The sequence below is a fragment of the Corvus moneduloides genome, chromosome 3 (assembly GCF_009650955.1).
Source record: "Corvus moneduloides isolate bCorMon1 chromosome 3, bCorMon1.pri, whole genome shotgun sequence".
Lineage (NCBI taxonomy): Eukaryota > Metazoa > Chordata > Aves > Passeriformes > Corvidae > Corvus > Corvus moneduloides.
The window spans coordinates 98,194,681-98,219,805 of record NC_045478.1 but is presented as its reverse complement, the minus strand read 5'-3'; the positions used below and the strand labels follow the sequence as shown (position 1 = coordinate 98,219,805).

General features: G+C 36.0%; 1 protein-coding gene across 7 annotated transcripts in view; it reads right to left on the bottom strand.

Annotated features, from left to right (window-relative positions):
- SYT14 (synaptotagmin 14) overlaps positions 1-25,125 on the bottom strand; it is an 89,124-nt gene that overhangs the window by 10,759 nt on the left and 53,240 nt on the right. For 4 of the 7 annotated variants that reach the window (XM_032102898.1, XM_032102900.1, XM_032102894.1 and 1 more), the window contains 4 exons: positions 19,314-19,582; positions 16,978-17,427; positions 3,200-3,389; positions 65-121 (listed from right to left, as the gene is read on the bottom strand). In XM_032102898.1, coding sequence (XP_031958789.1) covers positions 65-121; positions 3,200-3,389; positions 16,978-17,427; positions 19,314-19,582 — 966 coding nt within the window. The remainder of the gene's footprint in view (positions 1-64; positions 122-3,199; positions 3,390-16,977; positions 17,428-19,313; positions 19,583-25,125) is intronic. The other 3 variants (XM_032102899.1, XM_032102895.1, XM_032102897.1) reach the window with 1 other exon arrangement.

Sequence of the window (25,125 nt, the reverse complement as noted above, 5' to 3'; positions counted from 1 at the left end):
ACTGCTGGCAAGTTTTCTTTTGCATGAAAAAGACAACATCCAATTAGTTTCTACAGGAACTCACCTCGGATTATATAAACCTGTCCACCTATCAAGTGTTTTAGACAACAGAACAGTCCATCTGACAACAGGGGGTGGAAAGCAGTAAAAGAAATAATGACCAGATGTCAATAGTTAGGTGAGAGAGGATCAAAGGTTAAAGTTTAAGAGGAAACACTATTCACTGGAGTGTAAGAACATGAAACCTTAGCAGCACAGATCAGAAAAAGGACTGAACAAAAGGATCATTAGGTAAAATTCAATGAAATGAAAACTTCGTGCAGTTTTTGTATAATCTTTAACAAAAATTACATTGCTTACATAACAGGTTATCTTAGGACTAACAGACACTGGGTTTTAAACTACACTCACCATAGCAAGAATCATGCAAATGATTAAGTTATAGCAGATTGGGTAAAAATCCTTATCAAACCTTATGCTTTTTCATGCAAACTCCAGCATATTTAGAAAAACTGCACACAGTAATTAAACTTCATATATTAAAAGCAATAAAATGAAAAATCATTGAACTGAAAACCAAGCTGGTTTTGCCCTTAGCTTTTATAGTTACTGATATTCGACTTTAATACTTCAGTTCTTGAGTAGTTATGAACTTCGGCAAGAGAATAACTCTGATGCAATTTCTAAAAACAGCTGAGGGACACTTATATCTGAAATTCAATGATGGGTCTCCAGAATGTAAAGATCTCGCTTGTTAAAATCCACATTTGTATGGATTTAATGTGTGTGTGCATGCATACACACACATTGATTTAATAGGCAAAAGCTGACACCTTGTTTCAACTAAACTTTAAGGAAAATTGAGAAGCATCTTTTTCTCAGACAAAATATTAACTGTCACACAGAGAAGCAAAGAAGACACATCCACTGTCACTGCCTGCAGGATTTGGCTTATTTGCCTGTACTCAATTGCTAAATTAGTTACTATGTAACACACAACTATGCAGCAGAGGAGCATGTAGGGCAAGAAGTAGAAATTTAGTATTCAGTTCATATTTGCTGCAGAAGCACTTCACAAAAATTCACAGGTTCACAAGTCCTAGACTACAGAAACGTGGGAAAGAGTAATTGCTTCCATTTCTATCACAGTTCCTCAATACATGAATGAAAACTGAACTGCTCATGTACTTTGCAGCACTTCTCAGGATTTTGGACCACTGATAGTCCAAACAACAAATGTGACCAGGACATTTCATCATCATCATCATCAACATCATCATCATCATCATCATCATCATCATCCCTATGAGCCTTAGTTTTCATTTTGTGCAAATGATGGCACAGATTGAGGCTGGCAGATGTCCACGATGTATTTAGCAGGGAGATAGGATATGGCAGTGACATGGACCTGGATCCAGGAGTTTAAAAGAAGGTGCCACCACTGCTGGGGGGAGGGGAGGGGGATGGCACAAAACAGCCCAAAAGGGAAATCTGGATCCCATAATATTCTGTGCATGGTCTTACCAGACCCAGAAACTCCATTAGTTCCCAGCTTTCTAGAAACAACAGAACTCTGAACCCACATTTGCCTAAACAGAACTGGACTATTGTTATTATGAATATCAAATCTTCCCCCATCCCTCACAGGGGAGGAAAAACGGTAGCATGGAAGACCTTCCCTCCAAAAAGGTTAGACAGAACATGGTATTACAGAGCTACATGCCATATTCTAGGCTCCTTTCTTGCAATCTGAAACAGATTTTTGACCCCAGAGAGACACACAACTGTTCGCTACGCAGCAGGGGCCCACTGAGCACATTTTGGCAATTAACATACTAGGGAATGAATCTCTCTGTTTTCAAAACAAGTACTGAACCCCTCCTAACTTGCATATTCTAAATATTAAATAAAAACGGAGTTTCTCTGAGATTTCAGAAAGATAAGCATCTGGTTTTGCTTTAAGGGAACACATAGTCTCTTCTCTCCCTTTCATTTCTTCCCACACCCCAGTGTCCTTGGAACTCTTTGGCTTTCCCCATCTCTTTCTATACCTTGTCTCCAAATAGGTGACTCTGGGGCAGCTGCCTAATCATATAAAAGTATTAGAGATTTGTTTATCACCTTCCTTCTCTGGCCATGTTAACAAAGTCTGGCTCCATCAGTGTGAAAACTACAGAGAAAGCAAAGCAGAGTAAGGTGAGCCAAGTAATGAATAGAATAAACGTGGGTCAAGGAAGTGAGAAAGAGGAGAGAGCATCAGTGTCAAGTCTGGCTTACTTCCTAAACTCTGAAGACAAAGTGAGATGTGCAAACCACTTACAAAATGTTGGCAGCCTAATACATAATCCAGTAGCAGATAATCTGCTAGTGCCATACTAATCTGGGGCTTAAAAAACATAGAGTAGCTAAAACCTGAGCCTCCAGACAAAATCAAAAGGAACAGGTAGGTATTTCTTATTAACACTTATGTAAATCAGACACACCATCTTAAAAAACAATAAAAAAATTTTCTTAAGAAGTTCGTTACTGAACATTCTCTAGCTATGTCAAAGAGCTAGAGACAGCAATAACTTTCTCTCCATTCCATCTGGCTCCAGATAAGAAGTATATGAATTTCACAAATATTTCAGACAAATGTATTTTTGAACAAATGCTTGAAGACACAATTCAAGTCCTTTCTGATGGTGAACATTCCTCCTGTACAGTAAATATGCCAAAGGTCTCAAGTGGTTGCTCCTTGTCTTCACTGACATTCCCAAGTTACATATATTACCACATATATACAGGCACATAAGCAATTAAAGACTGCAGTATCAACCCCTCTAGGAACAGCAATAACTGTTCAGAATGTTTATATTAATATTAACTGGCATGTACTTTCTCCTTAAACACTGACTTTTTATTCTTGGCCTGTGATGTGAGGCATTAGTAATTTAGCAATTAATCATTATGATAAAGGTAATTTATTAGTCAGTCATCATGAAAAATTAAAACAGGCTTGTCAACTTACAATTAATATTTTGAATTTTAGATTTTTGCTATTTCCCAACTGACTAGAAATATAAAACATGAAACAGATTAGTTGATGATTGCTCTATTTCATTTTGATTGGGTAAGACTAAGTGATAGGATTGAAGTCCTTGCTACCGAGAGCCCCACCAGTAGAGAAGCATTAGGATGAAAAAAGATTTTCACTCACTGGGTGGTCTGTTCGCTGCCAAGTTTTTGAAGTGGCTGCCTTTTATCACTTCTGCTGATAATCTTCCAGTTGTAGCATTATAAAGGAGGCCAATGAGGATTTCTGGAGCTGAGCCATGTACCAGAGACTGACAAGAGGAGGTACTTTCACTGCAGGACACTTCTGACATGCTCATTTGAGAGTCACAACCCTATAAAACAGATAAAAAGTTCTGTGTGTCTTATGGAATGATGTTACTGGGAAATCAATTTTTAGAATAATGCATAGAAAATTCTGAAAGCAACTTAGTGACAATGACAGAAGTTCCATTCAATCACCCAGTAAGAAATGTACATTCTTAATATATACTTAATTTGCACATGTTAGAGGTAACAATAAAGTGGTCTGAAATTCAAACAACTCTTAGGTGCTTCTATTGTTTCTTGATTAAGGAGAAATAATGGCAAAAGATGAAGAACAGCCTTTATGGTCCCCATTTACTTCAATTGCTAAGGTAAGACCTGTAACATAAGTTGTCCGCATCCTGGAAAACATTAAACCTTGGATCTTTTACTTTCCAAAAATGGAAAACACCAGTGGAACCTTGAAGATAATAAAATGCAGAAAATTCTTATTCATCCTTTGTAAAGGTTATTCTCTAGACCGAATTTATGAGTAGCGAAATAACAGAACACATGCAATTAGAAAAATGCGCTCTGTCTAGAATAAATTAGCTTACAAGGAATTTAATTGATCCAGGGATACAGAACTGCAATACTCCCTTTGTCTTGGGTGGGAAAGGAAGAATGTCATCCAAAGCTCAGGAAGCAATGCTTTAATTTCCACCCTGAAAGCTTCCAAAAAATTCAGATCTCTCATGCATTCTCACCACATCACATCTTTAAAGGGAGATTCTAATACTAATTTTTATCATTTTAACTCCTCATTATTGGCCATAAAAAAAAGGAAAAAAAAATATACTTTCTTTATGCTGCCATGCTAATCACACCATGGTTGTTCCTATTTTCATTTGCACTGGCACATAAGAGTGGTACCACAGAAAACAAAAAACTGTATGGAATGTAGCCAATGGAATGGCAATGTGTTTGGTTGCCAAGAAGGGACTTTTGAATTATCAGCACATCTCTTTATGATTCTCTCAGAAAAAATGTAAATTGGGTCCACAGATTTTTCCAATATGGCTTGACTCATTTGGGAACCTGACATCACTCTTTCAAGGAGTCATGATGATTTTGTGAAGCTGATTCTTCCAGATTCCAAATGTCTCTATCATTTCCAGCAACAGCTGACATGGGCATAAGATCAGACCTAAAACCCAAATAGCACAAATCCTCCTCAAGATAAATGTTAACATTATAAGCAAGTAACTTCAGCTGACATATAAAGCCCACATGCATTACAGAATCTCAAATTACAGAAGACATGATACCTACAATAATATCCCTCTTATTGACAATTTAACTAGCTCTTTCCAACAGAACATTTCCAAAAGTCTAGCTGCAGTTTAAAGTAGCAATCCAGTTCCTCATTAATAAACATTCACTGGTGTTAGAAAATGTATTCTTAATACTGAAGAAGGACCTCAACAAATTTCTCTGACTTCCCTCTCCCAAGCTGCAAATTCAGAATTTTAAATCTTTGGTTATTTCTCCAAAAGCTCTTTATTCCACGCCAAGAATAAATTTCAAACTGCTTGCAAATTGTTAATTGCTGAAAATTAATTACAAGTATGCATTCATTCTCTGATTCTTGTCATTCATAGAACAGGAAACTTTTGATTCCTAACTTCAACAGAAGAAACAAAATGGAAAGTTTAAAAGAAAGATTATCTGATTCAGCAGTCACAGCATACACTGCACACTTGAAAGCCTCAGCCTGTCACAACTGCAGCTATTACTTAAGTTTTCTGGTCGTTTGAAATTGTAACACATTATCCCTGTGGTCCTTATTCCCCTTATTATTTTCTTGAGCCAGAAATTTTAGCACAGTCCACCTGACACTGTTCAAAGCTTAGGTCTCAAATTTGACTGAGATCATGCTGCAAGCCCACAAAAAAAGATGTAACACAAAGCAGGCAGCTGAGTAACAGTGGCCCCAAATCCTCAAAGGGCTTTGATATGCTGAGAGAAGGTGATGATAGCACCTTCTCCTAATTGGGATTTATTTGTACAGTTTACTGATTTCCTAAGAGGGACTTAGAAATCAGTTTATGGCAGAGTTAAACTCACTACAATGGGTATCAGAGAAGGTTTAGCCTGTTAGAAATAGCGAGTAGTAAATGAATGACGACTGAGCGGGAATGGGTCCTGACGTAGCAGGAAAGGGAAGACAAGCAGCTTCTGTGTGGAATCATAGAGGAGGAAAACAACTGAAAAATTCAATGTGTGGTATTACAAAATGGGCTAGAAATACCATTCCTTCACAGAAGAATCCTGAGTGGATAGGAGAAGGACAAGACTGCCTTTGTCAAGACCAGGCAAAAGTATCTCACCAGCTGAATGGTGGGTTGAGAAGACCAAGATGATGCTTCAGAACTCTAAGTGGATGGAAATGCAAGTAAATGACTGTACCTTAGAAGCGGTGCACAGAAAGGACTGGTAGATGTAAGCTAGATAAAAACCCGGGGAGAGAGTCTAGCTTAAATGTTCTGCTACATATTTTCTAAACCAAAATATTTTTGCAGGTTTGAGGAAAAAGAATGTTGTTTAATTTTTATTGTATCATAAATTTATGAATCTCTTTCCTACAAAATGCTGTGGGGACATAGACAAGACATTAAAATAAAGCACTCAAATGCACTGAAGGAAAAGTCTAAGTAGTGTTTTGTTTTCCCTTTCACTCTAAAAAATCCCCAACTTCAATTCATTTTGTTTCATGCTGACCCAAATGTATTAAAAAAAAATACTCTGCTTTTCAGTTATGAACTGGAAAATCCTAATATAAAAGAAAGTGAAATGTTAAGAAGAAAAATGAAGTAGATTACAAGACAGAATGATATTCCTGGGTAAAAAAAGATTAAACAACATAAACCAAAGTGTACTTTCTGTGGATATAATAAGGGAGAAAACAGAGGATTTGGGGACAAGTATGTAAAAGACCAGAGGAAAAGGGGAGGGCAAGGTTACATTTTGTCAATTTTCTTTTGAAAGAAAACAGAAAAGTTTTATGAGGAAGAGAAGAAGAAAGCAGAATCAGGGATGGTAAGAGACAGCTGAGATGAACTGGGCTCAGATCAACAACTGAAGAAAGACTTTCCATTGCAGGACAAAGTTAAAAGCAGAGATACTGATTATTGTTAGGTATCTTCTTAAAGTATTTTCTCCAGCACAGAGTTTATTGTTCACATTGTGGAAATCCATTAATTGTTTTAAGGAAGATATTCCATGATAATGACATCTGTGGGCAAATAACCTGACTTTGTGCTAAGTCATATGCTGCACTAGAACTGGAAATAACAGCTTTGTTAAAGTTTCTGTTTAGAGGGCTTTTTTCTGTTTACACAAGTCAGAATTCTAGAAGGGCACTAACAAACTCATCATGAAAAAAGCCAGACAAGAAGTTACACTTTTACCTGCTCAAAATATAAGCTCCACAATCAAGTGGCAAATTGTAAAAGATTAACACTGAAATTGCTCATTTTTACAACATGAATATAGATGGAACTCCAATGACAACATTACAGTGTGACCAGATGCTTTTCATCTCCATGCAAGTCTGCATTCAATCTGTCTGTAAAGCTATTCGTAGCCCACTTTGATACTGTTGCTTCCCTGTGGGAAACTTAAGATTCAGAGCAAAAGTCACTATTTGTTTGAAATAATGTCTAAGTAAGTTTATTTTCATAACTCTTCCCGCTCACCCTCTATAAACACTGTGTGTAATTTAACAAGCAAGGAAAAGAAGGACTAAGGTTCCATAAGAGCAAAGGCTTTTCAAGGTCAGTAAAGCAGCAGAAGAGCCCAGGAAGAATTGTCACAAAACCTTGTATGTGGATTTTTAAGAACTTAGATGAACTGTCAAAGTGTACTGATCTGCCCACAGTGCAAGAAACTATCTCTTGAGGTTGTCTCCAGAATATTAATACTAAATCCTGAACCTTTTTTGTCAATTTAGCCATAAATACATTATTAACAGTAAGCACGGCAAAAGAAATGGTGAAGTCTATTCCAAATATTTGGTTCAAATATCTGTCTTATTGCAGTAAATAAAAAATGTTCAGCTTCTCAATTTTCTAACACAGAGCTGTGTGCAAAGGACCTAAACCTTTCCCATATATACCACAGGATACTATTTTGTAATAAAGTTAGTCTGATTTTATTTTATCAACACTTACAAGAATTGCTGCTTTCCACTGGATTGTAAAAGTAATACCTGTCATATCCTACAAAAATTTAATTACTAATTCTCCAAACTATTGTCCTTGATGACTTTTTTGCATATATTATCTGGTGAAGAAACATTACTTCTTAATAAATATAGAATAAAAACATTCCCATTAAGCAGGCTTTGTATTTTGTATGTTCCCATTGTACAAAAGTTGGCAATCAAAAAAAGAACACTCTTTTTTTCCCCTCATGCCAATGGACATGAACACATAGAATGCATCATGGGAAACTTGAGAGGCATTTTCAATAGTGTTTTTCCCTCACATCTTACAACATAATCATCTACTTGCATCCATGGTAATGTATGTAAAATGTATTTATTTGTCTTCCTTCCCCACAATTCCATGGAAACATGGTATTTGCTACTTACATATTCATCTCCTACTGTTCTTTTTCTATACCCTGAAGTTCTGCTTATAAATTCTGCTCTTAAGCCAACTGGAGTTAATGACAGGGAATAATGTGGCCATGCTCTGAAGGCAGTGAAAAGTTCATTTTCCTCAATGCACAGGTTAAAATCATGTCTCTGTAGGCTTACGAAACAAGAGCATCTGATTCTTTTGGCTTTTCAAAATACACACAGAAAAGATGAAACCTTGCTGACAATCCTTCAGCAACAAAAATCTGATTCACAGCATGTTACTTGTCAAAATGTCTCTCTCTAATTTTAAATGTTAATGTTATACCACTAATCCCTTAAAGAACTTTTTTGCACATTATTTTTTCTACTTCTGGATCAATACAACTGAGAGGTTAGGGAAAAAAATTCGAATCCTGGTAGGCAAAGGAAGGCCCTCAACCCAGGTGTCCAACAGCTTTTAGATAAAAGCATTCATCTCTCTCAGTCACCACCCCAGTGTTGAACCCTTAAGCTCCTGTTCCCCTCTGAGCTTGCTGAGGTGAGGAGAGCACCCAAGCCCCACAAGGGCTCCAGACCAGCGCTCAAGAGAGAAAACCAAACCTAGGGCCTCCACGTCCTTCACTAGTGCTTCATTCTGGCTTCAGCGCCAGTTATTTTATAAAAACACGTTTCAAAGCTAAAACACTGTTTAAAAAATATTTCCTGGGAAAGAGAACTTAAACCACCTGACAAACACAGCCCTGAAAACAGAGGGATGTAAAATAATTAGGAATGTCAAAATTTAAAGCCAGCTGTCCTGTACGGTGAAATTAAGAGAACGCATAGTTATCAGTAATTTGCCTTAAGCTTATAACCTGAACTTGCCAACATTGAAACATATAGCTTTAAGCATCTCACAAAGATTCAAGTTTAGGAAAGCACAATTATCTATGACAGGTAATTATTTGGGGTTTTTTGCTTAATAGCTTCCTTGAAGCATGTTCCAATTAAGTATAATGCGCATTTTTATTCATGTACTTAACACTTTACAGCATTACTTAGTCAACTTAAATCACAAACATGAAACTAAGTAGTCTAATAATCTTTCCATTATGCGACTTGATCTTAGGAAGAAAACATTTATTTTGGGTAGAATGGCAAGCTTTAAAAATTACCAGGCCTTCCTAGTCAAAAATTCCGATTTTAGCAAATAATTCCACTCAACATGAATGGTATTCACATCAAATTGATTGTTTTGATTATTAAAATACTATTAATGTAGTTGAAAATCAGATTATCTGAAATGATAATATTCCCATTTTTATCAAAAGCTTCTGCTCTACCCTATTTTTTTACTCTCAAGAGAAAAAACTTCTGGATACAAAATCCTAAAAACCACATTGTTTTCACACAGATGGAACACTGAAAAATTGAGCTCAAATAAAAATCCTTTGATTCACTAGATTCAAAGGACTAAAACCTTAAAAGTTCTATACACAGCTTTAATTTAACAAACCTCCTAAGATACATTATGACAGTACACAAATTTCCATTTCAAAATAATGTAAAATTAATTAGTTTAAATAAAAATTCAAATCTTTGTGGGCTTTCTATTAAGAATACTGTATTGGTAAAGAAAGGTTTGGCTTCAAATTTTAAGACACAATAGTTTAACAGTAATATAAAAATAGCAAAATAAAATCTACATATTCTTCATAATGGCAAATCAAAACTCAACTTTTCTGAAAGATTTTGAATAAGTTCACAGAGAGATTTCTGTGTTGTGTTTCCAGTTCCATGAGAATTTGCTATTAGTACTTTGTGCCTAAAATTTTTTTAAATTATCAGCTCTGCAGAACAAAACATTACTTTTCTACTGAAAGGGAAACATTTTAAGTTTTCTATAACTTCTATTAGTCTGTATTGAAATTACACCTTTGGCAGATGACAAAAGGTCATCTCGTGGTTCCATAGATGTAACAGGCTTGAAATTTGCAGAGCAAACCCAAGCAGCAGTGAAGGCATTTGGAAAAGAACCTACAAAGGAATTTATAGCATTTGCAAAAGTAGTGTTTTTACACTGCAGAAGTCCAGCAGCTTTTTATAGAGCCATGGGCCAGGGGAGGAAAAGCGGCAAGAGGCTTTTTACTATCGAATTCTGTTTTCTGAGATAAGACAGGTAGCATAAAGAAACATCCAAGCACTAAAAGCTGTTAGATATTTGTGTTAGCAATTTAGGTAAGAACATCTGACACAAAATGCAGACATTTTACCTGCATTCCTGATGAAGCTACACTAACAGCTCCCACCCGGATCCACTCACACCTCCCCCTCTCTTTACTCCCTGTCAAATATGTAACAGCATGGAGATGTTACTGTGGGACAGCTTCCAAGACCAGGCTTCTTTAAATGACAATGCTCTGTCCAGCTGGATTTGGTCTATGCTCATTGGGGAGATCAATGGCAAATAATTTCATTTTTCTCTTGATTATACCCTTTCAGTCTGGGAAAAGAGAACGATTCAGCCATCAAACAGTAAGCAGAATTTATGAGTAGTCAATCTATGGAATAGTATTTGATTGCATAAACATACATGCAATTATTTTTCACAATGAACAAACCCATACCATTAACTGTACATTTAAAATGTATTTGTCAGGTAAACTCTTTGTGATTAACAATTGCTAGTGGTGCCCTTTTGATTTGCTCAGGTCACATTTAATCTCATGATCAGAGGACCACCAGGTGTTTCCAGTCGAAGGGATCTGCTTCAGTTCTTAGAGCTATCCTACACACCAAAAAGAAAGGGAACAGATAAGCTGGATTCTCCCGGGGCCATCTGACAGCTGATTAAGCCCAAAAGAAAGACGGGAGCTGTGAAAGATTCAGCTCAAGGTCAAATGATACAAAGGGCAAACCTGACAAGAGGCTGACACACTGTTACTAAAAGGATCCCTTGCTAAAGGCATCTTATGAACAGAAATGCTTATCTGATACCAAATACAGGCTGCTTGAATATACAAAAGAAGTGATTACCTGAAGATCCTCAAGTCTGAGAAATGAAGAACGCTAGTGAAGAAGATTTATGTTATACTGCAAAGCCCACCAGAACAATAAGAAGAATCATCCAGTAAATAAATCAAAAATTAATTCAAAAGTTCCACAACCATGTACGTTATGAATTTGCAGACTAGGTGACTTCATCTGTTTGTGCAAAATCTCTGATTAGGACTTCCCTCAACGGAAATAAATGGAAGGAAAATGGTGCACATGCTTTTGATGAAGGGTGCTCAAACCTGCAAACAGAACTGATTCTGTGTTTTTACCTTTTCTAGTTTTCTTGAAAGAACAGTAACAAATGTGAGAAGATACTTGTGTGTACATATACATGCAACAAGAAGAGTCAAAATTATAAGAAAACAAAATATTTGGGAAATTCAGCATCTCTAAGGGAAACAGAAATTTCACTTGGATTGATAAGTTAAAGAATGTACCTCCACTGAAAGAGTTGCTTGAGGAAGGTTTAAGCAGCAGCTCATAGTCTTTGAAAGTGGAAATTTCATACAAGGGACACCTTGATAATCTTTTACTTTTAACTTCTAAAAAGTCACTTCTGGGAAATTTACAGTATGATTATTTTCCTTACTGCTCTTAGAAATCACAATCCAGGTTGAGGAGACCATACTTTTACTACAGAGAATGATAGTCTCAGAATCTCACAGTTACCTCACTTTTTTAGCTTTACATATTGATAAAGTTTCTCTATTTTATTTTTTTAAAGATGCTCAAAACTAGACATAGAATTCTAGATGTTTGCCACTGATGGACTGGCTTTTCTGACTAAGAGTAGTGCTCAAGAGGATTACTTTGAGTTAATCTAGAACAGTCATTCACAGCCTGTCATTTGACTGGAGGCACTTCAGAGACTGAAAAGCATCACTGTACACTCAAAATAGTAATATCATGTCTGAAACATAGCTTCCATTATTTCAAATATCAAAGACTGTAGGGACCAAAGTGAGTAAGTAACTTTTTGAAGCAACTCATTGATTAAAGGCAAAGTATACCTGTTTTTAAATTGTTATTTTACTGTGTGTGACCACGTGATGATTTTGAAAACTAGATTAAATTCTTTACATTGCTGACTTCAAAAAATTCTCTCGGTATCCTACATTCAGGGTTACGGTATCAGATCTGGTTACCCATGTAGGAACTTGCTTCCCATTTGTTTATCAGCAAGGGAGTTGAAAGTCAATTTTTTCACTCCTAGCCACAACACCGAGAGGAAATGGGCTGCTGCTTGCCAATACTGCCATGAAATGTTATGTGAACAGCCAAACACAGGGAGAATGCTTTGTTTGCCAGGTACTGTCAAGTTCTCCTGTAGCCTCACCAACATTATCACCATTTTCCAATCACCTAATAACTTTCTTCAAAGAAACTGCAGGAGCCATCTTTCTTACTGTGTCAAAGGATCAATTCTGATTTTCTGTGTATTACTACCACTAACTCAGATGAATTGAGTAAGTTATTCCTGAGATAAAATGTGCTCAGGGTTTAAACACAATTTCCCCTTACTTTGATGGACATAATTTATACAAGCTAACCAAAAGCACTTATACATCATCACATAGGAACTGTTCATTTTAGGTAGAATTCCAGTTAAAATACTAAGAACAAAATATTTTGTCTTTTTGTTTCTTCCCTAGACAAGTCTTAATCATTTCTTTCATTAGCAGCTGAAAGTATCCTACTGGTATTTAATAAAGCTCTGTTTATACATATGAATTTTAGTATTTAGCCTTCCAAATACAGTCCTGGATAGATCATGCCATAAAAACACAGTAGTAAAGTCACTAGTAGTGGCTCTTATACTTTAAGAATTAGCACAAAACCTGACAGCTTGACTCTATAATGGGCAAGAATTCCCAAAAAAGAAATGCCACTCTGAAAGCCTTTATTCCTGCGGAGTTTATGAGCTGCTAAACATTACAAGGAATACTGAAGATATGCCACACATAAAGGGCAACATGAAATAAATGCCTTAAGCACAGTGCATAAAGCAGTGCACACTAGATGATTAACCATTGTCCTTATAGTGGAGAGAGTGCATGTGTGTGTGCAAGAGTGAGCATCTTTATACACTGCATACATAAATGCCTTCACTCAAAAAAACTAATTAAAATAATTATCCAGACACTCTGGATATTTATAGTAAAGATGTACAAAATAATCTTTAAAACACCTATGATTGCCTACATGATCTGTTCTTTGTTATGGGGATCACACTGGGTGTTCAAGGTGCTAGAAATGGAGAATGCTAGAGAAAGACAGAAAAATAAATGGAATTCTTCCCACTAAACACCTTGCAATTTGATGATACATAATGAATGATTACTAGGTTTGCTTAGCAGCAAGAGGTATGTTTTGGTCACTCAAACGGTGCTTCCCAAATCAATCACAAAATACAAACCATGATTGATTGCTGTTATTCTGCACCAAAGAGCAACCTATGGGATGGTAAAGTGGATTATGCGTGTTTCTTTGATCTTTTCCAAACAGATTTCACTCAATAAACTGCTTATATGTTTTTATAATCACAGCATACTGGAGGCTGTTTTTCACTGTCAGGAAAACTTCTGTGGGTGAGAAGAACGAAGAGTAACTAAAAACAGGTCCACAGGGATTTCCTGAAGAGAAATAAACAGCTTTTCTAAACTTCAAGATGGGAGAAGAAAAATTTGTCTTCCGCTGTACTAAAGTGAAAATTTCTCTGAAAGCATCAACAAATATCTTCCTACACAAACTATACTCTCACAAAACCACAATGTACTTGCTAAAACCACACCTCTGCTATTAAACATTTGATGCAATGGACAATTTCTGTTAAATCTGAAAGGGACACAGTCCCAGATAACAGTGACAACTGCATTCTGCCCAACTCATATTGGTTTCACTGCTTCCTCCTCATTCAAACATACACTGAACTTGGGAGGAAACGTGTGATAAATAAGGGGGCTGGGGAGGAATTCCCTGTTACGTGGGAGAACTGCAGCAACACAGGACTGTTAAAGACAAATGGCAACGGGAGTGGGGATAATAGCTACTAATGCAAGACATTACACACAATGTGGGAAAGAGAGAAACAGGGTGAAATCTTAGGTGAAAATGGTATTTTGTGAACATATTTGTAAATTTGAAGCCATGTGTAGCTTTGAAACCTATTTAAGGAACATACTAGTGTCATGTCCTCACCACAACATGCACTTGTTCATTTTTTAACAATAACCAGAGACTTGCAGGCCCCACTCATGTAAGCATGTCACTATGTTTGAAAGGCACTGAATTTGCTCATCTACCTTTAGCCAGATTCCCTTGTGTACAGCTTTAAGGTATCACTGAAAAAATACTGAAGTTCACAGGATATAAACTGTTCTTATACAGTCAGAAGGCACATGATTAATAAAATACATTAATATAGTATCAGGCATAGACAGAAGGAAATAAAATACATTTCTGCAGAGGAGATTAGCACAGATATTTCAATGGATTAGGAAGTTTCAATGACAGAAGGTATATTTAATATACAAAATCCATATAATGAGAAGCAGTTGAAAAAATAGGACAACTGTCATGTGTCCAAGAAATTTCTTCATAAAAAGCTGTCACATATAAATACTTCTCAGCAACAAAACCCTCTGCAACTGAACAAGGCAAATTTAATTCCAAATGTACAATGTGCCTCATCATGGATCTTATAACTGCCAATATCCTTGAGCAACTGGATATCCCCAAATTCAAACAGCACTTACCTTCTCCTGTTAAATAACTCCTGCCTGACATTTATGATTAGTTGTACATAAAGATTGTTGGTTTATTCTAGCAAAAGGACAGTTGAAAAGGAATCCGATCAATGTGTATAAATATACCCAGAGGCAAACACCTGAGAAGGGTAGGAACTAATTAAGCTCAAGGCCGATGCTGGCACAAGAACAAATGGTAACAACTTGGCCATGAAGAAATTCAGGTTGCAAACAAAACGACCTGATGTTTTCAGATGAAAATTCACAATTTTGTGATCAAGATGAGCTGGCTGTTTTGAGTAACCAGGGCTTGAGCTCAAGAACGCAAGGATGCCCCCCACTTTCAGTCATATATCCTAAAAACACAATTAATTTTAACACTCCTGCAAAACAAATACATGTTAAATCCTGTAATAAATCTGCTCACTGAAAAATATTATATTGGCTATAAATGATAAGATAAAAATACCTATAAACTCGGAAGTGAATGAATTTTCAAAGGTTTAAAAACTGATTTGTGTAGTTCCAGAAGACCATGGATCCTCATTCAAGCTATCAAGAGTCGGAAGGATCCTTTCTGGCAATTCTGTTACAACAACAAACTCTGGAAGATCCCTTCACTTTCTACCAATACTCCTTATTCTTGTTCCAACCCCTAAAAACTGAGGAGTGAAAAATGCTGACACAACATGCCTTACCATAACAGAAAATAAGTAACAACCATATCATCTTTGATGCCTCACGGAACTTGTTTTCACTCTGCCTATCCCAAAAACTCAAGAAAATAATACTGAAAAATAACCAGTGCACATATGAGATACACCAATTAATCACAAGCCTGGCCCCTTCACTGCCCTGTTTCACTGACTTGGGTAAATTTTACATGAACCTACTGAAAACACATTAGTTAAGCACATACCTTTAGAATATTCAATGTTTTTTGTCATGGGGTGCTTTTTTCCAAACTGTGAAACTAGCAAACTCTTTGCTAAGAAAGTTTGCTCTAGAGAGGTGAACCATTTCATCCTTAGATTAGACTGATTTGTGCTTCTTAAGGAACTGTGAAAAATCTGGTCTATTGTGAGCTGATTCTCCATCAGATCCATGATTTAACCTCAGCTTTTACTAATAAATATATTTTTAGTCATTAAATAATACTACAGACTTTTATTTTGAGTCTTTGGCAATACTCATGCTCAACAGAAATGCCATTTAAATTGATCCAAACCTTTTTCCAAAACGCAGAACAAATTAATTGCTTTGATTCACCTAAAAAAATATTTTCCCTTCTTTCCCTTCTCCTCCTCTTTCTTTTATTGATTGTTTAAAAAAACGCCCATAGAACACATACAATGTCCAAATATGGATGTCCTTGATAATCATAAATTTTTTCCCCCAAAAGTTGCACACGCAACTCTTAAGCAAGGAACACTCAATACTCCTAGTCTAGGATGCCCAGATCACAGCATGACAAACATTCTCCTTCTGGACAAAGGCACAGTTAAATTCTCATAAAAGCAAAAAAGAAGATGGTGATCACTGCCAGTTTAGTGATCTTCTGTGTTTATAGATAATGGTACCTATGTTTATCCCTAATTACTGCTGCTTTGCTTTATTTAAAATATTATTTTGGGGGAACATAAAATCTTGTCCATCAGATAGGTCGTTCTTTTTCAGAAAAAATTCTTTTCAGTTTCAACTGCTTTTCACTTCAGACTGAACCAGAAGTCAATTATTTCTAAGGTTCTAATGTGAAGTTATTAAAAATGGCTTTATACTCTCAAAATTCCTCTTTCCTATCTTTTTTTCTTTCTTTAAAGGAAAATACCTATTTGCAACCAAGACTTAATTGCAACAGATGGAGGGCATTTGCTAATATAGCTCCTTTTTGTTTTTCACTCTGGTGTGTTTTTCTTTTTAAATTGAAGTGCTGCAGGTGGTAAAGAAGAGAATATACTATTACATACATATACATATCTATATGCATGTATATGTGCATTCACCACTATATCCCTATCTATGGAGTGGAAATTTCTAAGCAATTAAAAGGAAAAATATGGGCAGCTTTTGCAGGTGGAAAGTGAATGCACTTACAGAAGCTCTAAGAAAATTATCATTGTGCTAACGCAGTGCTATGACTGTTCAAAAAACTGAGTGGATGTGATGACTCTATAAATATACACACTATTCTTACAGAATTCAGGACACTGTATCTCACTGCATTCTTATTCTGCCTCATTTAATACTCACAGGCAGACTGTAAGAAGGTTCCAGTATCACTGGCACTGACATCTTCCCTTGAAGATTCAATTTTGTTAAGTAAAAAATCTTTTCTCCCACAATCCTCTCTTTTTTCATGCGCCGTACACTGTACAGTCGAAAGCGAACTGCATAATTCCCAATCATCTCAGACTCGACGTGATTAAATTTGAATGTCTCTGTGAACACAGGGCACGGTCCCCGCTGGATGCTGGTTTTTGCTCTCTGCTTCTTTATAGGGAGAAGAACTAGGTGTACTTGCCACGAGCTTCCACCTGTCCTGCTGTATGTTGGAATGTCTGTGACAGCTGTCACTGTCACCAAAAGCTTCTGTTCCTGTGAGTCATAGTCAAAAGTCACATCCAGTGTGCCATATTTAGCTACTGGCTCAGGATCAAAAGGTTTAGGAAGCTGTGAAGATGATCCTCGAGCTGACATATCCTGAAGAAGAAGAAGAAAAAAAAAGGCAATTATTTATTTATTTATTGTATTCTATTATTAAATCTACCATGGAAATATAAGGCTTACTCTAGACAATATGAAGGCACTATGATCTTTTTGTTCATTTCATAAACAAGGTTATTAAGCACTGAATGCCCAAGGAGATGGCTAACTGGCAGTCAAGATGAAATCAAGACTTTACCTGGCCAATACCACCAAAATCCAGGAGCCAATCAGTCTGAACTCAGATTGAATTAAACTGTAATGATCTCTTCTTCTGTGCCTCACATGTTAAAAAGTATATACATTTGTTACAAGATAAAACCACCTTATTTTAGTGTGAGCATACACATATTTTAAAGCTAACCTATCACATTGCTTGAAGAGACAGCTAACAATTGAGAGCACGGTGAGATGCCAGCAAAGAATACACAAATTACAAACTTACTTGCACATGCAGCTCCTGTTGCAGTCCACAGGAGTTATATGAATATGCCAAAAATTATCATAGAAGCATAGAATCACAGAACAGTTTGGCTTGGAAGGGACCTTAAAGATCTTTCAGTTCCAACCCCCCTGCTACGGCCAAGGACGTCACTATCATGGCTTTATTCATGTAATTTTACTGGAACTGTAGAAGATGCATCTGTTTTGAACTCATCTTCTGAACTCTATGTAAACCACTAATATTGTGTTTTAATCTTAAAATTCAGATTTTTTACTGTCACTTCAAATTTTGGATAAAATACTGATCACCTATAACGTTACAACAGCTGGTTTGATAGGGATACTGAAACAGAAAACATTAATAAGTACCAGTCAACCTGCTGGTCATACAATAAATTATTCCAAGTATGTAAAATAAAGGTATTTCAAGTTTATCTTCACATTATCAAAGATAATGTTCATGTGAACAAACTGATGCCAAAACAAAGCCTTTTGGGCTAAGAAACATTCTTATTTTAATCTGGCTGCCACATAGCTGTGGGAATGCATTCCTCTAAAGGCTTCACTCCTGAAGTTTCGAGTGGCTATAAAAAAAGTTGGCAGCATTCTCAGCTCTTACTGAGTATTCTTACGTTAATGACTGGAGTGACACAAAATGGGAAGACCCCGCAGCTAGGCCTTCCAAATCTTGCACCAACACCCCAGGTACACAGCATCAACTTATCAGCAGGTCTACTAAGACAGAAACATCAGGACTGAACTCTAACACGCACTTCAAAACTTCAGGTAGCAACAAAAGACAGATTTGTACCAAAAGGAGGCTCTTCTGCACATGGCATCACTAATTAGACTTACCCATAGATGTCAGTGCAGTAACTGGTTGTTAAAGACATTTCAATGAAATATGTGTCAGAAAAGATGATTTCTTCACAGAAAAAAAGAATATATATATATATATGTATCATTAGAGTTTACAGAAGAAAATAGGAAAATTAAGTGGCCCAAATCACTATACCACATTAATAACTGAATAAAAAAATCTTTGTCATTTTTTTTTTCCTTTTTCTTTTTTTCATACAACTTGTTTTACATTATGGAGTGTTCAGTTTGAAAAAGCATTAACAGAACTTTTCTTTTATTTGGGTTATCTGAAAAATCATGGGGAAGAATTTTGGCTGCAGTCCTTATAGGGTGAAGAAATTTTCTGACTGGTTTAAAATGGTTTAAATAATAATTCGCTCTCACTGCAAGCTGGTTGGAAAGTTAAGGTGCCATAAAGATAACTACAGCAATCTGAACAATCTGAAATCCTATGGTCGTATTTTCTGACAAACTCTTTTTTTTTTAATGAAACAAGCTGCAATATTAGTGCCCATATAACTGTGCACTGATCTTTAGATTAAAAAAGTGCTTCACCACACTCAACTATTTTCATTTACCTCTGGACTAAGAACCGCTGTGCTATCACTCGGAACATCCTCCTCGTATCCTTTGTTATGAAAGCTTTCTATTTCGTGTCCTGTGCTTCCCTCACTTGGGCATTTATATGAACATCTTGGACTGTTGCTACACTGGGAATATTCGCATTTGCTGTCTCCAACTTCAGAAGGCGTACAGGAAAGATGAGGAGAACCACTGTCATCCTGGTACGGAGGCGGCTGCAGTTCATCCAGCGGAGGTGTTCTTCTCATCCTCTGAATGCAGTTTGCTGAGAATAAGTAAAAATGCTTTACTTACTTTCTGATAATTTACTGTTCAAACAGTTCGGTGGAAAATGTAAATCTAAATGACTGGACAGAGAATTTAAAAATCTATGCATGTCTTTTTTTTAAATTTACATTTCAAATCAGATGACAAATGCTACTGAAAAAAAAATTGTTAAAAACAGAAATGAGTGATCTCTCAGATGAAAGAAATTCAGATAAAAGCAAAGTTTTAAGTGTATAGTCAGAATGGATTGTGCAAACCACATGTAAATAAATATAGCACGGATATGACATGACAAAAATTCTAGGCTTGAATTTCAGTGATGCTTACCTTGCAAAAACCTTTGGATATCTTAAGTCAGATTCTGTGCAGATGGAATGTAGGCCAATTATGGAAACAAAATGCACTCCCTAAAGCCACTATATCAAGCTGATTACCTCCCATGCAGTTGCCCACCAGGGAGATACTAAATTAAACTCAGAAGACAAGTAAGGTACTAATAAAGGCAGCCTTTCACACAAGTGAACTCTGCTCACCAGTGAATTTTAAAAGTCAAGCAGTGTTTCAGATTCTTTATTACTTGTTATGGACAGCTAAAGGGTACGTATGCAGTGTCTGGAAGTTACACACTACATCTAGTCACTAAAGACAGTGGAAAAAGGATCATGACTAATTTGTGCTTGTGATGAACACTTGATGCTGACCATCTTTGCTTTTCACACTAGATAGATAGATACAAATGTGGTTATACATCGCCTCAGAAAATAAACCTGATGCATGGCTAAAGACATAGTAAGTTAATTCAAAATAATTACATTTCAATTCTTTATCTCATATTTTACTACGCAGCATTACACAGTTGAACAGAATTGGGAAAAGACAGCAAGGTGTGCAGCAGCTGAAATGAAAGGAATATAAAGGACAGGTAAAGAACTGTCTCATATTTTGTTTACATTTTCTGTAGAGGTTTTAATGAAGATTTCAATGCCCCTGACATAAAGAATTACCTTACACATAAAAATTTCAAAGCAAAAATATTTCCTGGTGTCAAACATACCATTTCACTCACAGAAAAATCTACCAAACAAGCTAGTCAAAGAAAATATTAACTGGGGAATGCAGGGCTCTTCTCTATTTCAACAGTTCCTGAAAGAACTGTAGCAAACAAGTAATTAAAACACTCCTACAAGATGAAACCACTGTCAGGAACCTTCTTGTCTCTGATGAGAGCCAGCCTAACATTCAGAGTGATTCCAAAATACTGTTCCAGCACTCCTGGAAAAGGTCTTCTGCTGTTAGTCAGCCAGCGCTACTAATTCTTGAAACTCCAGTCCCACAGGGCTGGAAAGCAAAACAGACAGCAGGGAATCCTATACTTGAATTGTAGTCATGTGTCTAGCAGATAAACATAAAATCTTACCTATGACTATTAGATAACTTGTGCTCATGAAACTAGATAGACATGATTTTAGAATCTAAACTGATATTTTAATAATAATAAAATAAAAATATATATAATTTGTCTCTCTATACCATGAAAACTGGACTTCCTTGTCATAATTTATGTAATTAAATATTCTAGAAAATTCAGAGCAACACCATTTCTGCTCGTTATTGCCAAAAGGCAACGAACAGCATTAAATGAGACAGTAACCACCATGCAGCCCTGACTGAATTTCTTTCTGTTCACTTGTCATCAAGTCTGCTACGAATTTTTAACACCCAGATTTTCCATAGTCTAATGAAATGAAAGCCTGTCCAGGTAACTGTCAACACCATTATTGTCTTACATGAGTAAATAAATGATTGCATGACTCACTTTTTTCACTTTGATGAACCCCATTATATATCCCTATGAGAAAACTGTACAAGCCGTGTGACAGAAAAAGTGCTTTTAATGTAGGCGTGGAAGAAGTGAAGACAAAATTCTTATTAACCAGCTGTGATTCAAAAATCTCAGAAAAAGCTAAAACACCGGGGCAGGTTTTAACTACATATTTTTCAAATTTCAGTTTAACAAACTGAAATATCATGTAAATTCTTAAAACAAATATCTGGGATTAAAAATCTAGGGATATCTCTGTCTAGAGAGATATAAACTGGTTTTGAACAGCTTTCTCTACATAAAAAAAATGTCAAAGTTTTCAAATTAATTCTCAAGGTGAAAATATCTCATTTTCATTTCTCCCTCCCCACAGTAAATGATGCAATAAAATGTTTGGGGCTTTTTTTTTTGTTACGGCTCTTTGAAAACCATGAAGATTTGAATTACATTGAGACATTCTAATGACTAATGGTATCAAAGCCAAATGATATCACAGACAGAAGTGAATACAGCAATACCAAATATCTGATCCTGGGTATTTGCCTTAAAAATTACTCAGAAGTAGCAACTAACTTTGACAATCTGTCAACAAAATTTTGCATATGTATCAAAGCTTAAAATACAAAGCCACTGTTACTGCTTGCTGGCTTATCAATATGATTGTATTGGAGAAAAACATTCAGAGCTGAAAGGAAAGCATGATCTGAAGTGTGTGCAAATTTACACATGAAACCTCTGTGTGTAACATACCTTGTACCTTTTATTTAAGGTGTAAATTTCAGCCACAGCTATGCGTACTTCTGTACTGTGACAAAGCCAAAGAATACCTGCCAAAGACCACGGAATGTAGCTAAAAACATCTGCTAAAGAGTTACAAGCAAATGGTTACAATGAAAAACTAAAATCATTGCATTGCTTCTATGCAAGTTTCAAATCACATAGAAAATAAATTCTGTAAATTAATTTGTAAATGAAATTAATCATACTAAATGACCACATCACCTCCGACTAGTAGACAGGGTGAAAAACAAGCCAGCATATGTCCCAAAAGTGGAAGCAAGCTACGATCACAGAGAAATCAAATCCTGTTTAGTCTGAGGTTCCTACCAGCCAGAAAATGTCATAACACAGGAAAGACAAATAGAAAGAAAGGCCTCACATTCAGTTCTCCACCAAAGTATGCAAAAATACTTGGCATTCTCATGATATGAGTGAAACTAAATTTGTTTAGTAACAAGTATTTGGTAAATTATAAATTGAGAATACAGTGTATTGGTGTCAATAGGAAGATTTGAATAAACTCTTTTTAAAGCGTTAACTGCTTTAATGAAAGTTTTCATCCTCCCTTAGCCAACTGGGAAAACACTCACTTAGTGGTGATAGTAAGGACCTTGCTTAAGAGCTAAAGTGCTCTTAAACCGTAAGTGAAATACCTGACAAACATGAGTAGCTTAGCATTTTGCTGGTACACTCAGAAATTACAGCATATGAACTGTCACTAGCACATTTAAGTCAGAAGTATATTTTTATCTTCTTTTTAGTACTGTTTGTTAAACAATGAAGGTTCACCTGTTTTCAAAAGCCCCTGTAGGACACATTGCAAGTTAAAGGGGGATGATACATGCCTTGCCATCAACCTCACGAGACTCTCAAGTTAAATGTGACATAGCAGACTAGGCCAAACTGAGCATTTCTGGAACATACAATTGATAACTATGAGAAAATACAGAAAATTTTCAGTAATTTGGCTGTGTGGAATCAAAGTTTAAAGATGCAGAAGTTTATCATAAGAAATGCTCAAGGTTTTCAGTTACTACTTGAACTTGCTGCTTCCAGTGCTGCTCATTTCTCCTCTCTGTGCTGGTCTCTCATGGACCATGCTAGGCTGCACATAGCACCATGCAGCTGGTGATGTCCTTTTCCATGTTTACAGTGTTTAGACTTTCCTATTGTAATTATTTTTCCCAAAGGTTCACAGCAGCAGCACCAACCCAGCCTCCCTTAGCCCATATTTCCTGAGTGATTCCAAGAACACCCATCTCTTAACATGGAAAAAGAAACTACCCTTGTGCCTTTCATTCCCCTGTCTCATAAGCCATCATTAACTACACTTCTGCAGCTTCGAGTTTCTCATGTACAGACCTTCTTCAAAAATTCACACTGTTGTGGGAGGCAAGAGTACCACAACATCCCTATTGGAATCTGGCTTCCAGTTACTTTAAAATAAATAATCACTACATAAATCAGTAATTTTTGCAAGTCACATTTTGTAATTGTAAGAGTATCTTCATACTCAAATGAAATACCTTTCTCTAATATATCTCTGCTCACACTGCTACATAATTATTTATTTTTTAATCAAACGTAAATTTCAAGTTTTCAAGCCTTCAAGGGGTTCTATGTAAATGTTAAGACAATTTAAATAAAACATAAAATGAAATACATGTTTAAAAATTAAAGAAACCTTTTTTATTCTGAATGATTAAATACCCTTAGAGATTTCTGATAGGCAGCACAGACAGTCCAAATGGAATTTTCATGTTTGAACTTTTCTACCATCCAAAAATATTATGTTGACTGAATTACCCCACATTACAGGGAGTATAAAATATAAACATTAAATATTGAATGAAACCTCAGGCCTCTCCTTCCTTTAAAATTAAAAGCTTACATGCATTTTTGTGAGGACAAAACCCAAATTATTTCACAGAACAACAAATTATCTTGGCATTACTCTATTTCTTTTCCAAAAGAATTATGGCATGAGTCATGCCTAATGAAAAAAGAGAAATATAGGAGTGGTAAGGGGTCATTATGGACAACAGAAAAAAATTCTTTCTTTTTGCATTTGCCACATTTTAGACTTCTATTCACAGTTGAACTATCTTCTACATTAGGCAATTCACCAGTAAACAAGAAAAAATACTGTAGCTGTTTGATTGGGTTTTTTCTTTCCAATAAAAGACAACTCTGTTCCCTAAGATTTAGAAAATTCCATACAGTATGAGCTTAATCCCAGCCCTGTGGAAATCAAAACAGCGTTGCTGTCATTTACACCTGAGCTCACATGAAGCTCTTAGCACTGCATTTTCCTCACCCTCTCAAGCTAATGCTACTGGCCATTCATGTAGTGAAAAGGTTCTCTTTTGGTTTTAAATAATAGTAATTCAAAATGATAGAATTAGTTTTATGTCCAGTCCTTAAAACTTCACTTTTCTTCCACAGGAAAAGGTCTAAGACCAACTGAAGTAACTGAAACACACGTAGTATTTTTTTTTTTTACTGAATCTGTTTACATCTTGAGCCTGTAGAACTACAGCGCGTGTGTTTTTCCCTAAAAAATAAATTTGCTCTTTGCTCTCTGCACTTACTAGAGCACTTCTTATTTGTAAGAATTTACGGTCTGTTTTACAGAGCAATACAGAAAAGCCCAGCACTGGTGAAAAAAAATCACTTTCCAAAATTAGCCCCATTTATAACATTTTAACTACAAATACATTATTAAAAGCATTATCGTGAACTAGCTGTCAAAGACATTCTTTTGTTTCCTTCCCAAATATTTTGGTCGTCTTTCAATGAAAATTATACATTACCATCTATTGAATTAATTTGTTTTCAATTTAAGTATCATTCTCTGGTTCCTTATACAGCATTGATATTAATTTGAATAAGAAGGAGTTCTGCTACCTGGTTCTGTATTTCTGCTTTTCAGTAGTCCA